At 46.0% G+C, this 12,500-nt stretch overlaps 1 protein-coding gene across 1 annotated transcript in view; it reads left to right on the top strand.

Annotated features, from left to right (window-relative positions):
- The first annotated feature begins 7,080 nt into the window (after nucleotides 1–7,080).
- Nucleotides 7,081–12,500, top strand: part of LOC145412201 (uncharacterized) — a 36,972-nt gene continuing 31,552 nt past the window's right edge. The window contains exon 1 of the mRNA XM_080282164.1: nucleotides 7,081–7,244. Coding sequence (XP_080138290.1) covers nucleotides 7,081–7,244 — 164 coding nt within the window. The remainder of the gene's footprint in view (nucleotides 7,245–12,500) is intronic.

Here is a 12,500-nt window from a genome sequence, read left to right as displayed (position 1 = left end):
TGCACAGAATCCGTAACTTCTTCACTAGCGAGTAGTTGGCTGTAATTTGTAAGAGTCATGTGCGCTCAGTGGTAGGTGCTGGCGACCATCATCCACTCACTTGATGCAGTGCTGCCTACTTCTTCCTTAGCCTTTATCATTCTTTTTCTGTGCCTGCCCTCCTCTCTTCCTATTTCTCACCATCATCCACTCACTTGATGTAGTGCTGCCTACTTCTTCCTTAGCCTTTATCATTCTTTTTCTGTGCCTGCCCTCCTCTCTTCCTATTTCTCACCATCATCCACTCACTTGATGTAGTGTTGCCTACTTCTTCCTTAGCCTGTATCATTCTTTTTCTGTGCCTGCCCTCCTCTCTTCCTATTTCTCCCATCTTTCCTGTCACTTCTTATTGCTTTTCTTTCCTTTACAGGTGGCTTTACATTGAGTGACAAGCCCAATGGTTTCCTGTAAGCCAAGAAACCATTTGCAGCGCTGGGTGGTAACCATATAACCAAGCCATACGAGCTCCCTACGTGTCAACAAGTGGGTTGGTGGAGGGTTAGTGCCCCTCCCCGTAAAACAAATAACTCAAAGTCAAATGGCCACCCCTTACGGGATTATGGCGTCTGGCAATAGATAGATAGACATGTGCACTCTCAGCCTGAATATTGCTCACCCTTGTGGAATGGATGTGGATGGCATGGATGTGGATGGCATGGATGTGGATGGAATGGATGTGGATGGAATGGATGTGGATGGAATGGATGTGGATGGCATGGATGTGGATGGAATGGATGTGAATGGAATGGATGTGGATGGCATGGATGTGGATGGCATGGATGTGGATGGAATGGATGTGGACGGAATGGATGTGGACGGAATGGATGTGGATAGAATGGATGTGGATGGAATGGATGTGGATGGAATGGATGTGGAGAGGTTGCATTAAGACAACTAGACAAAATTCAGAATAAAGCTGTTAGAATCATTAACAACCCTGCCATTACATATAAACTACCGCCCCTGCAAGTAAGAAGGAATTTTGCCTCCCTTGCATTATTTTACAGATATTTTTATGGCAAATGCTCAGACGAAGTTGCGTCCATGGTGCCACCTCTCCATGCCTTCCCTCGCGCTACACGGGCATCTGGTAGCGCTCATGACTGGACTGACACACTGCCATATTGCACAACTTCTACCTATCAGAATTCTTTCATTCCCCGAACTGCATCTCTCTGCAACTCGCTTCCGCAGAGTTGTTTCCTTCCAAACTTCAACCCACAGCTGTTCAAGTCCAACTGTTACAGATATTTTATGAATGAAGGACGCCTGTAATGTGGTGTATGGATTAGATAGATAGATAGATGGATAGACAGATAGATAGATAGATAGACTGATAGACAGATATTGTTGTTTTTCCTTCCTCTATTCTGTTATTTAAAAAAAACGGACATAAACAGAGACAGACAGAGAAACAGGAGAAACAGACAGACTGACCGATAGATTAATATATATATAAACAGGCAGACAGACAGACAAATAGATAAACAGATATAGATAGATAGACAGAAGAAAGGTATAGATAAACAGATTATTTGAGAGACAGACTGATAGAAATACTGAGTGAGAGAGACTAGGCTTACACAGAGAGACGGAGAGACAGAAAGATACAGTAGATAGTCAGAGTGGTGATAGACGTGAGGTTTATGGAGAGAGAGAGAGAGAGAGAGAGAGAGAGAGAGAGAGAGAAACTTGAGATAGACGGAGGACGTGAGGGAGTGTCACAAAAATGAAGCCAATCTGACCACTATCCTTCCCTCACACACACACACTCACATACATACACTCACATACATTCACACACACATGCACATACACATACTCTCTCTCTCTCTCTCTCTCTCTCTCTCTCTCTCTCTCTCTTTCTCCCCTGTCATACCCACTCCTATCACCACTTCCTTTTATCACACCTTTACTCTCACCCACTCACCTTCGCGTCATGAGGGAGAGAGAGAGAGAGAGAGAGAGAGAGAGAGAGGAGTATAATAAAAATGAAAAGAATTACACATAAAAAGGGTTGCAAAGTGCTAAAAGTGTCTAAATGAGGAGAGATGGAGAGGGAAAATGTGGAGGAAGGAGAGGCACAGGAGGAGAGAGGGAGAGAAAAAAGGGAGAGAGGGAGAGAAAAATAAGCAAGGGAAAGAGGATTTTAGCGGGAAGAGGTGTGAGGGAGAAAGATATGTGTTGAGATGCGGAGCAGGGGATATGGGTAAACGAATACATACATACAGATTTACAGACATATAGATAGACAGATAGATAAATATAGATAGATAGATATAGATTAATAGATAGATAGAGGGGAGAGTTACACAGATCATACAGACGTTATTGTTCATGTCAGTTAATACTAATAGACTTATAAAGAGAGAGAGAGAGAGAGAGAGAGAGAGATTCTATTATCAATAAACGTACTAAAATGTTTCTGCTCTCTCTCTCTCTCTCTCTCTCTCTCTCTCTCTCTCTTCCATTCCATCCTTCCCCCCCGTCCCTCCACCACCCCCTTCTTTCCTCTCTCTCTCTCTCTCTCTCTCCTTCCCTCCCTTCTTCCTCTCCCGCCCTCCCTGCCTCCCTTCTTCCTCTCCCTCCTTTTTCTTCATCCTTCCCTCCCTTCTTCCTCTCCCTCCCTCCCTCCCTTCTTCCTCTCCCTCCCTCCCTCCCTCCCTCCGTTTGAACAGTTTCCAAAATTTCCAGTTTATTGATTTTATTTTTTTTGTTTAATATTCTGTCTGTCTGTCTGTCTGTCTCTCTCTCTCTCTCTCTCTCTCTCTCTCTCTCTCTCTCTCTCTCTCTCTCTCTCTCTCTCTCTCTTTTAGGGTTACATGCATGCTGAGTTCAACCCTTCTCCTTCAATGTATGCACTGTTCCTCCATCAATGTATGCACTGTTCCTCCATCAATGTATGCACTGTTCCTCCATCAATGTATGCACTGTTCCTCCATCAATGTATGCACTGTTTCTCCATCAATGTATGCACTGTTCCTCCATCAATGTATGCACTGTTTCTCCATCAATGTATGCACTGTTTCTCCTTCAATGTATGCACTGTTTCTCCTTCAATGTATGCACTGTTTCTCCATCAATGTATGCACTGTTTCTCCATCAATGTATGCACTGTTTCTCCTTCAATGTATGCACTGTTTCTCCTTCAATGTATGCACTGTTTCTCCTTCAATGTATGCACTGTTTCTCCTTCAATGTATGCACTGTTTCTCCTTCAATGTATGCACTGTTCCTCCTTCAATGTATGCACTGTTTCTCCCTTAACGTATGCACTGTTCCTATTCATTTATTTGTCTCGACCCACAGGAATATAATGTATGAGGGTCACACTTGTGCTGGGTCAAACCTTTCTCCTTGAATATATAAAACTTAGGTACCAGAAGATTAGGATGTATTATTCACTCATTTAGGTGGTGGCGAGCATCATCCACTCACTTGATGTAGTGCTGCCTACTTCTTCCCTAGCCTTTATCATTCTTTTTCTGTGCCTGCCCTCCTCTCTTCCTATTTCTCACCATCATCCACTCACTTGATGCAGTGCTTCCTACTTCTTCCTTAGCCTTTATCATTCTTTTTCTGTGCCTGCCCTCCTCTCTTCCTATTTCTCACCACCATCCACTCACTTGATGTAGTGCTGCCTACTTCTTCCTTAGCCTTTATCATTCTTTTTCTGTGCCTGCCCTCCTCTCTTCCTATTTCTCACCATCATCCACTCACTTGATGTAGTGCTGCCTACTTCCTTAGCCTTTATCATTCTTTTTCTGTGCCTGCCCTCCTCTCTTCCTATTTCTCCCATCTTTCCTGTCACATCTTATTGCTTTTCTTTCCTTTACAGGTGGCTTTACATTGAGTGACAAGCCAAATGGTTTCCTGTAAGCCAAGAAACCATTTACAACGCTGGGTGGTAACCATATAACCAAACCATACGTGCTCCCTACGTGTCAACAAGTGGGTTGGTGGAGGGTTAGTGCCCCTCCCAGTAAAACAAATACCTCAAAGTCAAATGGCCACCCCTTACGGGATTATGGCGTCTGGCGATAGATAGATAGATAGACCTTTCGTCCTTCTGTAGCTTATTTCACGTAGCTCAGTCTCCTCACGGCATTCACGGAGACATGGCGAGTTTAGGCCAAGGTAGAGTAACGGGAGTATATGCACAACAGGCCCATCTTCCCTTCGCTACATTCGCTATTTACTATCTATCTATCTACCTATCTATCTGTCTATAGCCCACGCCCTAATCCTGCAAAGGGTGGCCGCAGACAAAACGCCTCCAAGTCGCTCTGTCACCCACCATTTGACTACCCTCCCCCCAGCTCACTCCTCCCCCGACGCCCTAATGCCGCAAAGGGTGGCCGCAGACAAAACGCCTCCAAGTCGCTCTGTCACCCACCATTTGACTGCCCTCCCCCCAACTCACTCCCCCCTCCCTCATATGCCTCTCAACTCCATCCCTCCACCTCATCCTCGGTCTTCCCCTCCCTCTCCCTCATTTAAGCAGCTACAAATACACCCCCATCACTCACCCCTATCGCTGTTAACCATACTTTTATCTACGTTTATGTTTTATGTGGCATGGAAGATTTCGCAACGCCTCCGCTTTACCGATTTGTTTCCCGTACTATTTCGGACACTACTATCGATCCGCCTCCGAACGATAAGCAACGAGGCAGTGAGCGAAGACTTCCGAGACACAGAATTGCGATCTTGGGAGGTCAATATGCTTTTCAGAATATAATGTGTGTGTTATATTTCTTTGACTTCATATCTTCCTGTGTGTAAATATCTTGGTTTATTGCGGAGTTAATTTGCATCAGGAATATCTCTATCTATCTATCTATCTACCTATTGCCAGACGTCTTAATCCTGTATGGGGTGGCCACAAACAAATCGCCTCCAAGTCGCCCTATTGATTTTCTTCATATTCTCCTGTGTGTAACTATCTTGGTTTGTTGCTGAGTTAATTTGCATCAGTTATATCTCTATCTATCTGTCTATCTATCTATCGCCAAACGTCTTAATCCCGTAAGAGGTGGCCACAAACAAATCGCCTCCATGTCGCCCTGTCGATTTTCTTCACATCCTCCTGTGTGTAACTATCTTGGTTTGATGCTGAGTTAATTTGCATCAGGAATCTATCTATCTATCTACCTGTCTATATATCTATCTATCTATTGCCAGACGTCTTAATCCTGTAAGGGGTGGCCACAAACAAATCGCCTCCAAGTCGCCCGATTGATTTTCTTCATATCCTCCTGTGTGAATATCTTGGTTTGATGCTGACTTAATTTGCATCAGTTATATCTCTATCTATCTACCTATCCATCTATCTATCTACCTATTACCAGACGCCTTAATTCCGCAAAGGGTGGCCGCAGACAAAACGCCTCCAAGTCGCTCTGTCACCTTCCTCCCAGCTCACTCCTCCATCCTTCATTTTTTTTTTCAGTAATTATCTATCTATTGCCTCACGCCTTAATTCCATAAGGGGTGGCCACAAACAAATCGCCTCCAAGTCGCCCTGTCCCCCACTATTTGACTACCCTCCCCCCAGCTCACTCCCCCCTTCCTCATTTTTTTCAGTAATATCTCTATCTATCGACTGCCAGACGCCTTAATCCCGTAAGGGGTGGCCACAAACAAATCGCCTCCATGTCGCCCTGTCCCCCGCCACTTCACTGCCCTCCCCCCAGCTCACACACCCCTCTCTCATCAGTAATATACAAGTAGATAATAAGGTGTATCTGAAAGGACGCTTCGTTGCACCTTTTCCTCACTGATTCATCTTGCACACAGAACCTCAACACTTTCCACTGTGCAGTTTATGTTGCTCTACAATCACCACATCTCCCACTATCGACCCATACATGAAATAAATCGCTAAAAAAGAAATGTTTGGCTATGTGGAGAGGATGGAGAGTGAGAGACTGACGAGGAGAGTATGAGTGAGGTGGAGGGGGAGAGGGAGGGAGGAGGCCAAGGATGAGATGGAGGGATGGCATGGAGAAGTACATGAGAGAGGGGTGGGTGAGCTGGGAGCAGGGCAGTGAAATGGCGGGGGACAGGGTGACATGGAGGCGATTTGTTTGTGGCCACCCCTTGCGGGATTAAGGCGTCTGGCAATAGATAGACAGATAGACAGATAGAAACGTTATGCAGTACCCAAAACCACTCAGGTCTGTCCCCACTTCTTACAGCCTACTCACCTACGCAACACCGCTACGAAAAAAAACACATTATTTCAACTAATATTCTGAACATGCGTATGGGAAGGTAAAGGTGGGTGAAGACGATGGGAGGCTCTTGACCGCGGTGCTCATGTCCAAATCTTAAGCCTTTAAGCGTGTGGCGTCTCTCTCTCTCTCTCTCTCTCTCTACCCCCATACTAGCACCTCCACTCACATAGTCTCACTTGCCTCTCTCTCTCTCTCTCTCTCTCTCTCTCTCCCAACCACCTACACTCACACACTCTCACTTAACCACACCCCACACCCACACCCACACCCACATCCCCTTCTACCCTCCCTCATCCACACCCACACACCCTCATCCTCTCCCTACCGCCTCCTCTCTCCCATCACCCCTATCGCCCACACGCTCACACCCACACCCATCTACACCCACTTCAGGCCATTCCCACACACCCTCCTGACCCACACCCACCTTCATCGCCCACACCCACACCCACACATCCTCACCCTAGCCACACACTCCCATCTTCCCACACACTCTCCTAGCTCCCTAATCCCTCCCACACACACACACCCAGTTATACTCCCTCTAGCCACACCCACACCCTCTCCCATCATCCCACACACTCTCCTAGCTCCCCTCCCACACTCACACACCCAGCTACACCCACTTTTAGCCACACCCACACCCTCCAACACCCCCTACCACCTCCCCTCCCTCTCACCATCCACCCAACCCCCAGTCCACCCGGCGGCCCAAAGCTATATAAAGCCCGGACCCTCAGCGAGCAGGCCATTCTCCCGCAAGCCTCAGAGTCGACAGGACCCCCTCGCTCTCTCCACGGCCATGGCTCGTCAGTTGTGGGCGGCTCTCGTGTTGGGCGTGTTTCTGGGCGTGTTTTTGGGCGGGGTGGAAGGCAAACCGGACCCCACCCAGCTGGCAGCGATGGCAGACGCCCTTAAGTACCTTCAGGAGCTGGATAAGTACTACAATCAAGTGACTCGCCCAAGGTTAGAATACCACACTTACAATACCACACTTGGAATACCACACTTACAATACCACACTTGGAATACCACACTTACAATACCACACTTACAATACCACACTTACAATACCACACTTACAATACCACACTTACAATACCACACTTACAATACCACACTTAGAATACCACACTTAGAATACCACACTAAACATTATGCTGATGACGTATTTAATATTGTGTGTGTGTGTGTGTGTGTGTGTGTGTGTGTGTGTGTGTGTGTAAAAATTATTGGAGAGAGACAGACAGACAGACAGACAGAGACAGACAGAGAGAATTTAACCCCTTCTGTTGAGAGAGAGAGAGAGAGAGAGAGAGAGAGAGACAGACAGACAGACAGACAGATAGACAGACAGACAAACAGACAGACAGAGACAGACAGAGAGAAATTAACCCCATCTATCCTTGTAATTCTGCCTCTTTCAAACAAAATAATTCAACTCAGGGATTATCTCACGCACAGAAGAATTTGAATAAGATTGTATCAAACCCTCGTCTTTTTTAAAAATATCTCCAAAGTACAAAGACAAGGCCAAGACACAGACAGACAAAGGAAATTACAAAGGTACCCCCCGACAACTAGCTAACCCATTTTACAAGCCTGGCCTTCTATCTATTGTGCAAAATTATCTATCGCTGGCCACATACACTACGCCTGAAATGACTGAGTATACAGGGATGAAATAGCAACCTATATCACGCAGATCTGTCGAGGGAGGACATGGACGTCGAGATATATTCGTGGTGGCATATGAGTAGGCAGGATGGGCTGTACTGCTGGTGGGGGTGGGAAGCAAGGTCTATCTATCTATCTATCTTATTGCCAGACGCCTTAATCCCGTAAGGGGTGGCCACAAACAAATAGCCTCCATGTCGCCCTGTCCCCCGCCATTTCACTGTCCTCCCCGCAGCTCACACCCCCCGCTCTCATATACCTCTCGACTCCAGCCCTCCATCTCATCCTCGGCCTCCCCCTCCCTCTCCACCTCTCCACTTCACCCACACACACTCTCCTCGTTCGTCTGGAATGGACTGGAATTATGGGGTATGGAAATGGGTGGAATGGACAGGTATTATGGGGTATGGAAATGGCTGGAATGGACTGGAATTATGGGGTATGGAAATGCGTGGAATGGACTGGAATTTTGGGGCAAGGATATGGGTGGAATGATCTGTAGAGGTGGTGTGGGGGGAGGTATGAGGATATAGGTAGTGAAATGGGACGCTGTAGTATTAATGGCGCGTTAATCCAGTAAGGGGTGGCCACAAACAAATCGCCTCCATGTCGCCCTGTCCCCCGCCGAAATATAAGCTTGCGTTATTATCACTGAGCTAGAGTTTTGTGAGGCAGATGATGACTCCATAGATTGCAGGAGGAGGAGGAGGAGGAGGAGGAGGAGGAGGAGAAGAAGAAGAGGAAGGTGACAAAGAGGAGGAGGAGGAGGAGGAGAGGAAGGTGACAAAGAAGAGGAGGAGGAGGAGGAGGAGGAGGAAAGAGAAGAAAATGAACAAGGAGAGAAATATGATGTACTTATAAACCAAGCAGAGAAACACTACTCCGTTTTACACATCCTCCGCCTCCTTCCCCCACGACGGGTCACGTAGAAACGCAAGCTGGAAATAATGAAACTCGTCAGCTCCGAGTACCTTCCGCCTGACCGGTCACAAAAAAAATCGCAATACCTCTTCTTTAGCGACTTATTCTGTACAACTCACTATCTAACGGCGATAATTGATAAGAGTAACATACAAGGGAATGCTAAAGTGTAACGTATAAAGTAAATCGCAAAGGAAGAGTTGTTTCGAAGCCTCCCCCTACAACACAGGGTAGAGCTCCACCCGACGCGTCACGTACGAAACTCAGGCTTGAAATAATGAAACCTGTCAGCCCCCAGTCCTTTCTGCCCGACCGCTCACAGACACTCTCGCGCCCAACAGAAAACGGGAATGTAAACAAAAGGGAAAATTGATGATTATTTTTTGTGGAATTTGAACTATTTCTCTCTCTCTCTCTCTCTCTCTCTCTCCCTCTCCCTCTTTCTCTCTCTCTCTCTCTCCCCCCCCCTCTCTCTCTCTCTCTCCCTCTCTCTCTCTCCTTCCTAAGCGTTTGCTTGAAGGATTGTGTTGTCTTTCTCTTCGGCATCTACTGAGAGAGAGAGAGAGAGAGAGAGAGAGAGAGAGAGAGAGAGAGAGAGAGAACCAAGACGGAGGGAGGGAAGGAAGAAAGGGGAAGGAAGGAAGGAAGGAAGGAAGAAGGGGAGAATGAGAGAGAGAGAGAGAGAGAGAGAGAGAGAGAGAGAGAGAGAGAGAGACAGACAGACAGACAGAGACAGAGAGAGAGAGAGAGAGAGAGAGAGAGAGAGAGAGAGAGAGAGAACCAAGACGGAGGGAAGGAAGAAAGAGAAAGGAAGGAAGAAGGGGAGAGAGAGAGAGAGAGAGAGAGAGAGAGAGAGAGAGAGAGAGAGAGACAGACAGACAGACAGACAGACAGACAGACAGAGACAGAGAGACAGACAGACAGAGACAGTGAGAGAGAGAGAGAGAGAGAGAGAGAGAGAGAGAGAGAGAGAGAGAGAGAGAAGGAAGAAAGAGGAAGGAAGGAAGAAGGGGAGAATGAAGGAAAAAGAGAGAGAGAGAGAGAGAATGTATGTGTGTGTGTGTGTGTGTGTGTGTGTGTGTGTGTGAGAGAGAGAGAGAGAGAGAGAGAGAGAGAAAGTATATGTGTGTGTGTGTGTGTGTGTGTGTGTGTGTGTGTGTGTGTGTGTGTGTGTGAGAGAGAGAGAGAGAGAGAGGGAGAGAGAGAGAGAGAGAGAGAGAGAGAGAGATGAGGGGGATAAAGAGAGAGATGACGAGGGATATAAGGTAGACAGACCAGATAAATATAAGGGATGAAGAGGGATTGGGTTGTGGCCGTGTATGCAATAGATATTCTCTCTCTCTCTCTCTCTCTCTCTCTCTCTCTCTCTCTCTCTCTCTCATCACTGCATACGTAATACAGGATTGATTGTAATTTGTCCTCGTTACACACACACACACACACACACACACACACACACACACACACACACGGAAAAAATATAAACACAGACACACACAAATGGAAAAAATACACAGACACACACACATACACACACACTCACTCACTCCCTTACACACACACACACACACACACACACACACACACACACACACACACACACACATACACACAGGAAAATGCATCTCCTGTCTCATAAAACAGATACCAATGAATCAGTATTAATTAAAATGGCTTTAACAGAGGTAAACAACCTTCCTTCTTCTACAATACTCCCCATAAAGCCAATTTCTGGGGTACATTGTGGGATTTCCGCCTTTACGCAAATATCTATAACGCCAGCTGGTTTTAAAAGCTGTAAAGGCGCGTCCAGACGTGTGCGTAAGTAAGTGCTGGCAACATGTAAGGAACGCAGTAACGACCACGCTGCAGACATGTTGGGTACAGCAGCGTCCAGAAGTCTCAGGTGCCTGGTATGACACACTTACCCCATCACCTCTGCTGCCAGTGTTCCAAGCTGCACTGAAACCTGTCTGCATACACCTGTCCAAACACTGCTGCACACATGTTCCCCGCCATGCTGCCAGCTGTCTTGCCAGCATATGTTTGAGTACACGTGTGGACGCGGCCTAATACGAACCAGATGCTCTCTGTCTCTGTCTGTCTGTCTGTCTCTGCTTATGTATTTCTGTATATCTGCGTCTACCTGCCTATCTATCTATCTATCTATCTATTCTCTCTCTATCTATCTATCTATCTATCTATTTGTCTATCTCAAACCATTAGCTCTTCTTTTTTTTCTTTTTTATTAACCTTCGCTGTTTCCCTGTACATATGTTTCTGCTCAGACAACATCTTCCTTTGGCTCGTATCCAGGAACTGTTGAGAGAGAGAGAGAGAGAGAGAGAGAGAGAGAGAGAGAGAGAGAGAGAGAGAGAGAGAGAGAGAGACTTCAATACCACAGAAAAATGAAAATGGTGCCTTTAAAGGAAAATTTATTACACTTACTCCCGCGCTGGAGATGCGAGAGCGGGTGTTATGTTCTGATCGGTGTGTGTGTGTGTGTGTGTGTGTGTGTGTGTGTGTGTGTGTGTGTGTGAGAGAGAGAGAGAGAGAGAGAGAGAGAGAGAGAGAGAGAGAGAGAGAGAGAGAGAGAGAGGTTCAACTGTTACCCTGTGCTCTTGACTTTCGACTGGTTCTTCTCGAAATCGACTCTATTCATCCTTGCCTTACCTTGAGCCCTTCCACCGAGTTTGGTCTATTTCGGATTAAATAAAAAATAGTGCTTAAGTTGATTTCCCATGTAACCTTGACCTTTGACAGTTCTGATAACCCCTTGGCTGACCCTCAACCATTCCACTAAGCTTTGTTAAAATCAGATAAAGATTGTTGGAGAAAAGCAACCACGACAACTCGATCTCTGGCTTCCTGACACACCAACAACTCATTCCGTAATTCACAAAGTTAGTGGTGGAAAGATGTTGAGATGCTTGGACCGGTTAAGTAAAAACATATCATCACCATCATTATCATCATCATCATCACTATCATCATCATCATCATCATCATCATCATCACCATCAGCACCATCATCACCATCATCGTCATCATCGTCATCATCACCATCATCATCATCATCATCATCACCATCAGCACCATCATCATCATCATCATCATCACCATCATCATCATCATCATCACCATCATCATCATCATCGTCATCATCATCATCATCACATCATCATCATCATCACCATCATCATCGTCATCATCATCATAATCATCATCATCATCATCATCATCATCATCATCATCATCATCATCATCATCATCATCATCATCATAATCACCATCATCATCATCATCATCATCACCATCATCATCATCATCAGCATCAGCATCATCATCCGCACCTCCTTTCCCACCCTAGGGCATGGTGGGGCGTAGGAAAGGAAAAATAAATAAATAAATAAGTGCCACAGTATACTAACCCTTACGAAGCTGGTCATTAAGATCGCTTTTAGAGTGTCATCGTATCTTGGAAATTCGAATTTTAAAATAGTGGCCGTTATGGAAATTCACAGTTAACGGAATTTGTAACCGACCTCGCCAAAAATTTTCAAACTAGCGGGTATTGATGGACAGAGTGACGGCATAAGCTGATGAAAAGTATAATGTCTGTGA

Source organism: Coenobita brevimanus, chromosome 1, assembly GCF_032717465.1.
Source record: "Coenobita brevimanus isolate Jiangsu-jjx chromosome 1, ASM3271746v2, whole genome shotgun sequence".
NCBI lineage: Eukaryota > Metazoa > Arthropoda > Malacostraca > Decapoda > Coenobitidae > Coenobita > Coenobita brevimanus.
Note: the sequence above shows the minus strand (reverse complement) of the source record. Positions and strands in the feature narration are given on the sequence as shown.